At 44.2% G+C, this 11,490-nt stretch overlaps 1 protein-coding gene across 1 annotated transcript in view; it reads right to left on the bottom strand.

Annotated features, from left to right (window-relative positions):
* Positions 1–11,490, bottom strand: part of cfap74 (cilia and flagella associated protein 74) — a 143,720-nt gene that overhangs the window by 15,202 nt on the left and 117,028 nt on the right. The window contains 5 exon segments of the mRNA XM_052039017.1: positions 5–134; positions 468–622; positions 2,217–2,346; positions 7,894–8,046; positions 10,003–10,122. Of these exon segments, the coding sequence (XP_051894977.1) occupies positions 5–134; positions 468–622; positions 2,217–2,346; positions 7,894–8,046; positions 10,003–10,122 (688 nt within the window).

The following is an 11,490-nucleotide window of genomic DNA, read 5'->3' as shown; positions in this document are numbered from 1 at the left end:
ATACCTGTTCCATCCATATTCTCATTACTTGGTAAGATGCTTAACGACTCCACTGGGACATCTATTGGGTCTCCACCTTCAACAAACATCAAATGTTCTCTTGCAGCTCCCTTCAGCTGGATCGTGTGACTGACCTGTGAAGAGAAAGGTCCTTTGGTAATCAACAATCATTTTGGAATTTCCTGCATGCAGAAGGTGTGCTGCTGCTATTTTAGGGAGTTGCTGAACAGGTTGATTGAACAAGTGTTGGCCACTATCACTCAATGTCACCACACACCGATGGGAGCTTTGAAATGTACTTTTTACACCAAACTTTACTATGTTTGCAACAGGTGACATCTCTTTCTTAGATTATGGGTTGAAAGGGCTCGTATCTGTGCTTTATGATTCTATGATTCCATCATAAAGATAACTATAAAAACAATTTTCCTTTTAAGCAGGTGCTGGGATAAGAGGGATCCAGTTACCTTGTCAAACAGCTCTACATATATCACGTCTGAGTAACATAGACTTTCATGGTCTGGGCTGAAAGTTACTTCAAATTCTTGAGTCTGCATTGCTTCTATGCAGCCTTTAACAGGAGAAACACTGAAGACACTCTGGCCACCAAAGTTCTGAGTACCTGGCAGAATATATAAATTAGGAGAATTGTACCTCTGGCATTCTACTTAAGTTTGTGTCACTTTGTTGATGCAACTACTCAGTACTCAGGAAACCCAATGTAGCTTTAAAGCTTATACAACTATAGGCTATATGTAGCTTAGCAGTGTGGAGGAACAGAGGGATCTTGGGTTTCATGTTCATAGATACCTCAAGATTGCCATGCAGGTCGATAGGGTTGTTAAGAAGTCGTATGGAGTGTTGGCCTTCATTAGTCGGGGTATTGAGTTCAAGAGCCGCAAGATGATGTTGCAGCTCTAAAGAACTCTGGTCAGACCACACTTGGAGTAATGTGTTCAGTTCTGGTCGCCTCATTATAAAAAGGATGTGGAAGCTTTAGAGAAGGTGCAGAGGAGATTTACCAGGATGTTGCCTGGATTAGAGAGCATGTCTTATGAAGACAGATTGAGTGAGCTGGGGCTTTTCTCTTTGGAGAGAAAGAGGATAAGAGGTGACTTGATAGAGGTGCACAAGATGATAAGAGGCATAGATCGAGTGGACAGTCAGAGACTTTTTCACAGGGCGACAATGGCTAACACGAGGGGACATAATTTTAAGGTGATTGGAGGAAGGTATAAGGGGAATGTCAGGGGTAAGTTTTTTTTACACAGAGAGTAGTGGGTGCGTGGAACGCACTGCCGGCAGAGGTGGTGGGGGCAGATACATTAGGGACAATTAAGAGACTCTTAGACACATGAATGATGAAAAAATAGGGGGCTGTGTGGGAGGGAAGGGTTAGATAGATCTTAGAGCAGGATAAAACGTCAGCACAACATTGTGGGCCGAAGGGCCTGTACTGTGCTGTAGTGTTCTATGTTCTATAACCTCACAGATTAGCCAGCAAAATTACAAGAAGAAGAAAAAGATTAGGACCAGTGATGCAGCATTGTGGTGTAATAATGGACCATGTCTTCAATTTCTCATAGTCTAAGTGTGTCTGCATCACCTGGGAGTTGTAGTTTGCAAATGGTAGAAGGAATAATGATTGTTTGATGAGAATTAGAGAGCAGCGGGTCTAAGAGCAGCTTTTTGAAGTATGGTTAAAAATAGGATGCAGGGGCTGGTAAGTAATGAAATAAATGTATATTGGAGAACCAATGGTGAAGGTGAGCACAAGATACTTGGGAAAGGACGTTGCCAGCAGAATTCCAGGTGAATGAAGTTTCTAGGGTAGATTATCTGAGTGGTTCATCAGACATATAACTAGGGAAAGTGCTGAGCCATTTAGCCCAACGAGATGGCAGGCCTGATGTTCTGTTTGTGCTGAATTAGTTGACCAGAGCTTCACTGCTGAAAAGGATTCTGCTTCAGGAGCACATGTCCCTAGACACTGGATGAGGACAGGACCAGTTTGGCTGTGAAGGTGCCATTGGTTGAATAGACTGCAGATAATGAGTGTCAAATCCAACTTGGGTGTGATGTCACCTGTGGGGAGGTGCTCCGACCCATCAGTCAGCTTCAGGTACAAAAAAAATGCTCATAACTGAAAGTGAATGACATGTTTGGATTTAACATTTCTATATTAAAGTGGCTTTGCATAATTAAAAAGTACTTACCCACTAAAGGATCAGATATTTCATTTGATGCTAAGAAGGGTGGTAACTCTTGCTGGTCTTTGTACTTTGTGTAAGACAGACTTCCCAGCTTCACATCAAACATGACATGAAGCCTTGTGGCATTCTGCAACTGTCAGAATAATATATGAATAAAATCAGGTTAAATGTAAAACGCAAGTTCACCAGGCACCACTTCCAGTGACTATCAATGTGTGATTTTCTTTATACGATCCAATAAATAGCACCTGGAATCGTTTCAATTGTTTGACACTCAGATTGATGCCCCACAGGCAGCTGTGGTGCCCAGTGTCAGTGACGTCCCACTTACAACATCCTGACAATGCTGACTGTTGATCAGCCAATGTTTTCAGGCGTTCCTCTCCATATAAACACTGCAGTCAATTCATGTTAAATTAATAATTGCTCTGCTGATAAATACTCACTTAATAGTGTTGAATAGCAAGTAATTTTGTGTTTGACAGTGTTTACTGTGATGGAATGTAACAGGGTAGTTATAATGAATTTGCAATATGCGTGAGAAAACTTGTCAAATCAATCCCAACATTTCATTCTATTATGACTCCCATTTTGCCACAGCTTGTAAACGAAAGCACATTGCAGAGCACCTGTCTCTGAGTTCAGGCCAAGGCTAATTGAGTGATGTGGGGAAAATGTGCACAGTAGCAATAATAATCTAATTAGCAATAGTAATTGTTGGCAACTAGAATTTGAGAATTTCAAGCTCAGTTCAATTGAAGAAATATTGTTGTACCAAGTTTTCATTTGCAGAATTTACTGTACGCTTTTTAAATGATGCTACGTAGTAGCCTTAATTACACAGTGCCCACTTGACCTCTCAATAACTCAGGAAGAGCATTTCTCGAGGACGGAGCCACCTTTGGCTGCCAGTCTGTGCCTTTTTGCAAATTGTTACTAGTTGTATGGCTAATTAACAGCAGTGAATAAAAGGAAGGGAAGTATCAGTGGAGTGGCCATTGTGTGCGTGGGTCAGGGTTAGAGGGGATGGGCTTGGGGGCTCTGGCTCAAGAGGCTTTGGTGAGAGGAGGCAGAGGTGAAGGTAAGTCTTTTGTTTCTTTCTTTGCTTTTTCCTTTTGTGCCAGGCTTGAGTAGTTAGAGTGGCTCCAGGGTCAGTGGTATGTTCATCTTGTCAGAGTTCAGGGAGACCTCCAGTCTCCCTGATGGCTACATCAGCATGAGGTGTATCCAGCTGCAGCTCCTTACAGACTGTTTTAGGGAACTGGAAATGCAGCTGGATGACCTTCAGTTCTTATGAGAGAATGAGGAGTTCATAGATAAGAGCTACAGGGAGGCAGTCATGCCCTGCTGCCCGAGGCAGGTAGCTGGGTGACTGTCAGGAGAAGGACAGAGAATAGGTAGGTAGTGCAGAGTACCCCTGTGGCTATTCCCCTGAATAACAAGTATACTGCTTTGGATACTGTTGGGGGGGATGACTTACCAGGGGAAAGCCATAGTGACCAGGTCTCTGGCACTGAGCCTGGTCATGTGGTGCAGAAGGGCAGCAGGGTGAAGAGGAGGGTGATAGTGATAGGGGATTCTATAGTAAGGGAGCAGACAGGAGATTCTGTGGATGTGAAAGAGACTCCTGGATGGTATGTTGCCTCCCTGGTGCCAGGGTCAGGGACATCTCTGATCGGGTCCACAGCATTCTGAAGGGGGATGGTGAACAGCCAGAGCTCGTGGTACATATTGGTACCAATGACATAGGTAGGAAAAGAGATGAGGTCCTGAAGAGGGAAGATAGGGAGTTAGGTAGGAAGCTGAAAAGCAGGACCTCAAGGGTAGTAATCTCTGGATTGCTGCCTGTGCCACGTGCCAGTGAGGGTAAGAATAGGATGATTTGGCAGATGAATGCGTGGCTGAGGATTTGGGGCAGGGTTTCAGATTTGTTGATAATTGGGACCTCTTCTGGGGAAGGTACGACCTGTACAAAAGGGAGGGGTTACACCTGAACTGGAGGGGGACAGGTTTCTTGTGGGCAGGTTTGCTAGAACTGTTGGGGAGGGTTTAAACTAGTTTGGCAGGAGGATGGGAACCAGAGTGACAGGTCAGAGCTTGGTTCATTTAGTGTACAAGTAGATGCAGAGTGTAGAAAGACTGAGGAAGGAGAGGCAGTTGAAAGGGCAAAATTGCAGTCAGTTGGATGGGCTGAAGTGTCTATTTTAATGCGAGAAGTATCAGGAATAAAGGTAATGAACTTAAAGTGTGGGTAAGTACGTGGAACTATGATATTGTGGCTACTACAGACTTGGCTGTTGCAAGGGCAGGAATGGCTGCTGGATATTCCAGGGTTTAGATGTTTCAAAAGGGAGAGGGACGGAGGTAAGAGGTGGGGGAGTGGCTTTGCTGATCAGGGACAGTGTCACAGCTGTAGAAAGGGAGGACGTCCTGGAGGGATCGTCCACTGAGTCAGTGTGGGTGGAAGTCAGAAACAGGAAGGGAGCGATCACTCTATTGGGAGTATTCTACAGATCCCCCAGTAGCAGCAGAGACACTGAGGAGCAGATTGGGAGGCAGATTTTGGAGAGGTGCAAAAATAACAAGGCTGTTATCATGGGTGATTTCAGCTTCCCTAATATTGATTGGCACCTCCTGAGTGTAAAGGGGATAGATGGGGTGGAGTTTGTTCGGTATGTACAGGAAGGATTCCTGACACAGTACGTGGACAGGTTGACTAGAGGAGAGGCCATATTGGACGTGGTACTAGGCAATGAGCCTGGTCAGGTTTCAGATCTCTTGGTGGGAGAGTATTTTGGAGATAGTGACCATAATTCCTTGACCTTTACCATAGCCTTGGAGAGGGATAGGAGCAGACAATATGGGAAAGTATTTAATTTGGGGAGGGGGAATTATGATGCTATTAGGTAGGAACTTGGGAGGATAAATTGGGAACAGATGTTCTTAGGGAAGTGCACAATGGAAATATGGAGATTTGTTTAGGGAGTACTTGCATGGTGTTCTGATTAGGTTTGCCCCATTGAGGCAGGGTAAGGATGGTAGAGTGAAGAAACCATAGTTGACATGAGACATAGAATATCTTGTCAAGAGAAAGAAAGAAGCCTACCTAAGGTTTAGAAAACAAGGATCAGATGGGGCTCTGGAGAGTTGCAAGGTAGCCAGGAGGGACCTTAATGAATTTAGGAGAGCTAGAAGGGGGCATGTGAAGGCCTTGGCAAGTAAGGTTAAGGAAAACCCCAAGGTGTTCTACACATACATGAAGAATAGGGGGATGACTAGAGTGAGGGTATGACTGCTCAAAGATAAGAGGCAACATGTGCCTGGAGTTGGAAGAGGTAGGGGAGATCCTTAATGAATAGTTTGCTTCAGTATTCACCAGTGACAGAGACCGTGACATTAGTGAGGATGGCATATGACAGGCTGATATGCTAGGACATTTTGATGTGAAGAAAGATGTGCTGGAGCTTTTGAAAAACATTAGGATAGATAAGTCACCAGGGCTGGATGGGATATATCCAAGGATATTATGGGAAGCAAGGGAAGAGATTGCTATGCCTTTGGTGATGATCTTTACGTCCTCACTGGCCACAGGAGTAGTGCTGGATGACTGGAGGGTGGCAGATGTTGTTCCTTCTTTCAAGAAAGGGAGTAGGGATAACCCTGGGAATTACAGACCAGTGAGTCTTTCTTCAGTGTTGGGCAAATTACTGGAGAAGATTCTTAGAGACAGGATTTATGGGCATTTGGAGAAGCATAGGCTGATTAGGGACAGTCAGCATGGCTTTGTGAGGGGCAGGTCATGCCTCACGAGCTTGATTGAATTCTTTGAGGATGTGATGAAGGTAGAGCAGTGGATGTGGTGTACATGGATTTCAGTAAGGCAGTTGATAAGGTTCCTTATGGAAGGCTCACTTAGTCAGGAGGCATGGGATCCAGGGAAACTTGGCTGTGTGGATTCAGGATTGGCTTGCCCATAAAAGATGGAGGGTGGTTGTGGATGGAGCGTATTCTACCTGGAGGTCAGTGACCAGTGGTGTTCTGCAGGGATCTGTTCTGGGACCCCTGCTCTTTGTGGGTTTTTATAAATGACCTGGATGAGGGTGGGGAAGGGTGGGTTTTTAAGTTTGCTGATGACCCAAAGGTTGGTGTTGTGGATAGTGTAGAAAATTGCTGTAGAATACAACAGGACACTGATAGGATGCAGAGCTGGGCTGAAAAGTGGCAGATGGAGTTCCACCTGGAAAAGTGAAGTAATACACTTTGGAAGATCAAATTTGAAGGCAGAGTACTAGGTTAATGGCAGGACTCTTGGCAGTGTGGAGGAACGGAGATCTTGGAGTCCACATCCATAGATCCCTCAAGGTTGCCATGCAGGTCAATAGGGTTGTTAAGAAGGGGAATGGTCTGTTGGTCTTCATTAGTTGGGGGACTGAGTTCAAGAGTTGCCATGTAAAACTCTGGTTAGACCACACTTGGAGTATTGTTAATTTCTGGTCACCTCATTATAGGAAGGATGTAGAAGCTTTAGAGAGGGTGCAGAGGAGATTTACCAGGATGTTGCTTGGATTGGAGAGCACGTCTTATGAGGATAGGTTGAGCGAGCTAGGGCTTCTCTTTGGAGTGAAGGAGGATGAGAGATGACTTGATAGAGGTGTACAAGATAAGAGGCATAGATCGAGTGGACAGTCAGACTTTCTCCCTAGGATGAAAATGTCTACCATGAGGGGTTAATTTTAAGGTGATTGGAGGAAGGTATAAGGGGGATGTCAGAAGTTTTTTTAAGAGGATTGTGATGTGTGGAACGCACTGCCGGCAGAGGTTGTGGGGGCAGATACATTAGGGACATTTAAGAGACTCTTGGATAGCCCCCCATTTTTCCATCATTCATGTGTCTATGTGGGAGGGAAGGGTTAGATAGATCTTAGAGCAGGATAAAATGTCGGCACAACATTGTGAGTTGGAGGGCCTGTACTCTTCTGCAATGTTCTGACACTGCTTTGACCACTAGTGGAGCATGTGTACAATTCTGGGCACCATGCATATGGAAAGAGGTGAGGGTTTTAAAGTGGGGGGGGGGTAGAAGCAATTTACCAAAATAATTCCAGAAACGAGAGACTTTAACCATGTGGATACTTTAGAGAAGTTGTTGTTGTTCTTGGAACAGCGGGGATTGTGAGGAGGTCTGACAGGATTATTTAAAATCATGAAGTGCATTGACTGAGACAACTAGTCCTGGTGCTGGAGGTGTCAAGAGCCAGAGGACATGGAATGAATGTGATAAAAGAACAAGTGACGTGACTGAGTTGTGTTATGGTCTGGAATACACTGATTTCGGTTTGAGTGGTGGAAGGTTCAACTGTAATCTTCAAAAGGTAACTGGATAAGGGTGTGAAATTAAATAATTGGTAGTGCAGGGGGGGTGGTGTGGGCTGGAATGCTAGGACTAGCTGGACTGCTCTTATAAGAACCATTCAAGGCCTGATGGTCCAAATGTCCTCCTCCTATGCTGGAATCATTCTGATGGGCCGAATGTCCTCCCTGTGATTCTTTGTGCTTAGCTGGCATTTACCTTTGTAGCTCATGGCTCAGAACTGTACACAGTAAAAGAACCTTGGCACCTTCCAGAAAGGAAAAGTTCAGTGGGAACTAAAAGAAGATACATGGTCTCAATGTCACTCACCTGATATGTTACTGTTCTTTTTTGATTTGCAAGAACATATCCCATATCCAATACTTTTTCCACAGAGCATGTCACTATTGGGTCTACACCACACCCAGTCAGGATTAGGGAACAGTTTGCTTTAGCAGTTCTGATTTCCATGGATTCATAGAACTGTGGACAGATGATGGGGCACTTTAACTAGAAGCTGTTATTTTTAGTGACAGGAGAATTCATTCCATAACTATCCAAACTGGAGATACAAAATTTCATATTACAATGAAAGGACATCTAAAAGTAGACACTAGCAAAAAAGGTCTTGTATTCATAATCAGTAACTCATCAAAAATTTACCCAACCTATACTCTCCTTATGGATACTAGCTACATCATAAGCTAAAGTAACATAACAAATGTCTTTTTCTTCAGACCATTATTGTTACACCTACCGTCTCCTACCAGCTCCTTCAGCTTGCCTTTTTATTACAGGTTGGTCAAAGTCAGACACTGGAACAGGCCCTTCAGCCCAACTGGTCCATGCTGACCAAGATTCCCATCTAAGCTAGACCCATTTACCTGTGTTTGGCCCATATCCTTCAACCTTTCCTATCCATGTACCTTGAGACTTCATAGCTTCAAGGTATGTTTGTGGTACCATTGCTGATGACATGGGGGAGCAGCCCCTAGAAGTGATGTGTCTACCTCAGCTCCCTTCATTTCAATGGCCAATGATTTTTGGTGGGAGGATTTTTCACTGTATGGAAACTGCTCTTTTCCCAAGTTAGTTATTTTCAGGAGGAACATGAAGAAAGAATTCAAGGTTGCTTGCTTTGGACCAGAAAGACCCATGCCCACAGTAACAGATCTCTACCTGTACAAGATGCCCAACCTGAAAGGGACCATGTTATAAAAGCTGTGTTTGGGAAGGCTGAAGGAGCAGGCTTCCTATAAGGCAGCCAAGTTCTGGTGGGAGAGATCATGCAGTGAATGCTCCTCCTGGTTCCAACAAGGTTTGGCTGAGTTGCTGTTCAGGACTTTGCTATTCCCTTCCCCAAGCATCCAAATCCCATCCTGGCCAAACATGAAGAAATACCTGGAGGCCAGCCTCATGCCAGAGCTGTCCAGAATTAGCTGGACCCTGGCTGCGAACAGCATCACAATGCCTGTTGGGCACACAAAGCTTCACACTTCAATTCAACTGAAATCTAATGTGTGATTTGGGCCTCGTGCCCACCCAGACCTGTGTGCAGACCAAGCATCCTGGCTACTAACAGGCAAATATTCACTTGTGAACTCATACCAGCAATAAATAAAAAAAAACATTTGCTTCACTTCAGTCTCTTAACTGTTTCAACAGTGGTGTGTGGCATCTTCTTGGGAATCTACTAATTTCCCTGGAGTCTCTGGTATTTAGGGGCTTGGGGTTTTTGATGTGAATTCTGAGTCAATGCAGGCCTACTGACACCAGCAGAGCCACATGTGTGAACATACATGACCTAAAAGATTCCAAGGTAAGTTCACTAGAAGTTGAAATAAAAACAGAAAATACTGGAAACACTCAGCAGGTCAGGCAGTGTCTGTGGAGAGAAACAGGTAAAAGCTCATGTTGATTGGATTCTGATGACTGGTCATTGAACTAAAATGATAACTTTGGTTCCCTTCCACAGATGCTGCCTGGTCTGCTGAGTATTGCCACCATTTTCTGTTTCTATTTTGGGTTTCCAGTGTAGTTTGGGTTTGGATCACTGGAAAAGTTCCCAGGTTGGTCAAGTAGAAAAAGAGCATCCCCCCATCCACCCCAGCACACCATTGGGTGGGACATACAGCTCTGGAGAGTATGAAACATACTGGACCACTTCTGCAGGCATACCCATTGGTATCTCCTCAGATTGTCCCCAGAGCTTTCCTTACACTGCTGCTGTTACTCTATATCCCTGCCTGGATCTGAAGCCTGCAGTCTCAGGGTCAGTTCCCATCTGGGACGTAAGGTCATGCAGTCAATGTCAGTGTGGTTCCCTGCTTTGAATATACTGCAATAAGGACCTCTGACCAGAACTGAAACCAATATGAAATACATTATTAATCCGTTGAATTCAAAAAACAAGCTAAATAAAGAAAAGCAGTGCCTCACCACTTTGCTAGCTGTTGGTGTGAAGGAAAAACTAAGATTCTGAGTTTCTCCGGGTTGAAGAGCTCGAAGAAAATTTAACAGCTGGAAGGGCCCTCCAGGATCCAGGACAGTTGATTTCAGCTGTAATATTGTTCGTTAAGGATTCACTGAGAGAAGACTCCAGAAAACTGGAGATATAGGGTTAAATGAATTTGGTGGTGATTTTTGGCTCACTATAAATGTATTATACAACACTGCACAAATAATAGAAATAATTAAGGTAAGATAATGTCAAAATATAATATCGCCATTACTGAATCCATTAAAGGGGAAAGTCTTCCTCTGGTGAGGATGTGGAATTTGCTACTACCTGCAGTGGATGACACACAGATGTATTTAAGGGGCAGTTGGATAAATAACAGTGGGAGAAAGGATTATCTGGGCATGGTTTGGGGGAGGAGGAAAGGGGTAGGATGCTTGTGCAATATAAACTCCAGCACAGACTAGTTGAGTCAAATTATTTATTTCTGCATCATAAATGCTAGGCAATTGTAATTCTATTTTAAAATTTCCTTTTTAATTCCTGCTTGCGTCTTGGTGTCATAGAGTCATACAGCACAGAACTAGGCCCTGCAGCCCAACTGGTCCATGCTGACCAAGATTCCCATCTAAGCTAGTCCCATTTGCCTGCATTTGGCCCATATCCCTCTAAACCTTTCCTATCCATGTACCTATCAGTGTCTTGGACTATTCTCCAACAAGGAAGCCAGGACACTTCACTCTGCCTCTGATCACAGCAGCAGGCTGGGAGATCTATCCTTGGGAGAAGTGCATTGCTAACCTTGGGGCCTCCCCAATACTGGACTTGCTGATCTGTATGCTACCACTTCAGTGTAGCCCAGTCCATTGACATAAAGGCCACCAGGCCAAAACTAGGTTTTAATTAGCAGCTTGAAGAGTTAATGCAATTAACAAAAGTGAAACTAATGATTCCCAGATGATTATTCATTAGGATTCCACTGAAATAGGCAAGAGGAGGAAAGCCATTTGTCTTGTATGTTGAGGCCAAATAAGGAGGGTAAATGAATCCAAGCTCCTCTGCTCAAACATCTGGGTACTGGTTAATATGTCAGGGTGGCTCAGTGGCACAACAGGCAGTGCTGCTGCCTCGCCTCCAGTGAGCCAGCTTCAATCCTGATCCACTGCAGCCTGTACAGAACCTGCATGTTCCTCCTGTAACCATATGGGTATCCTCTGGATGTTCCATTTTCCTTCTACATCCCAAAGGCACATGGATAGGTTAATTGGCTAAAATTACTCCTTGTGTAGGTGCTTGGTCCGAGAATCAGTGTGAAGTTGATGGGCATATGAGGGAAAACAGGTTACAGGGAAAGAGGTGGGAGAATGGATTGTTCTGTGAGCTGGTATTGACATAATGGGATGAATGGCCTCGTCAGTCATAAGGAATTTTTAGAAACTATGGATTACATTGTTTGCACAACTTTTCAT

Source organism: Pristis pectinata, chromosome 26 (genome assembly GCF_009764475.1).
Source record: "Pristis pectinata isolate sPriPec2 chromosome 26, sPriPec2.1.pri, whole genome shotgun sequence".
Classification (NCBI taxonomy): Eukaryota; Metazoa; Chordata; class Chondrichthyes; order Rhinopristiformes; family Pristidae; genus Pristis; species Pristis pectinata.
Note: the sequence above shows the minus strand (reverse complement) of the source record. Positions and strands in the feature narration are given on the sequence as shown.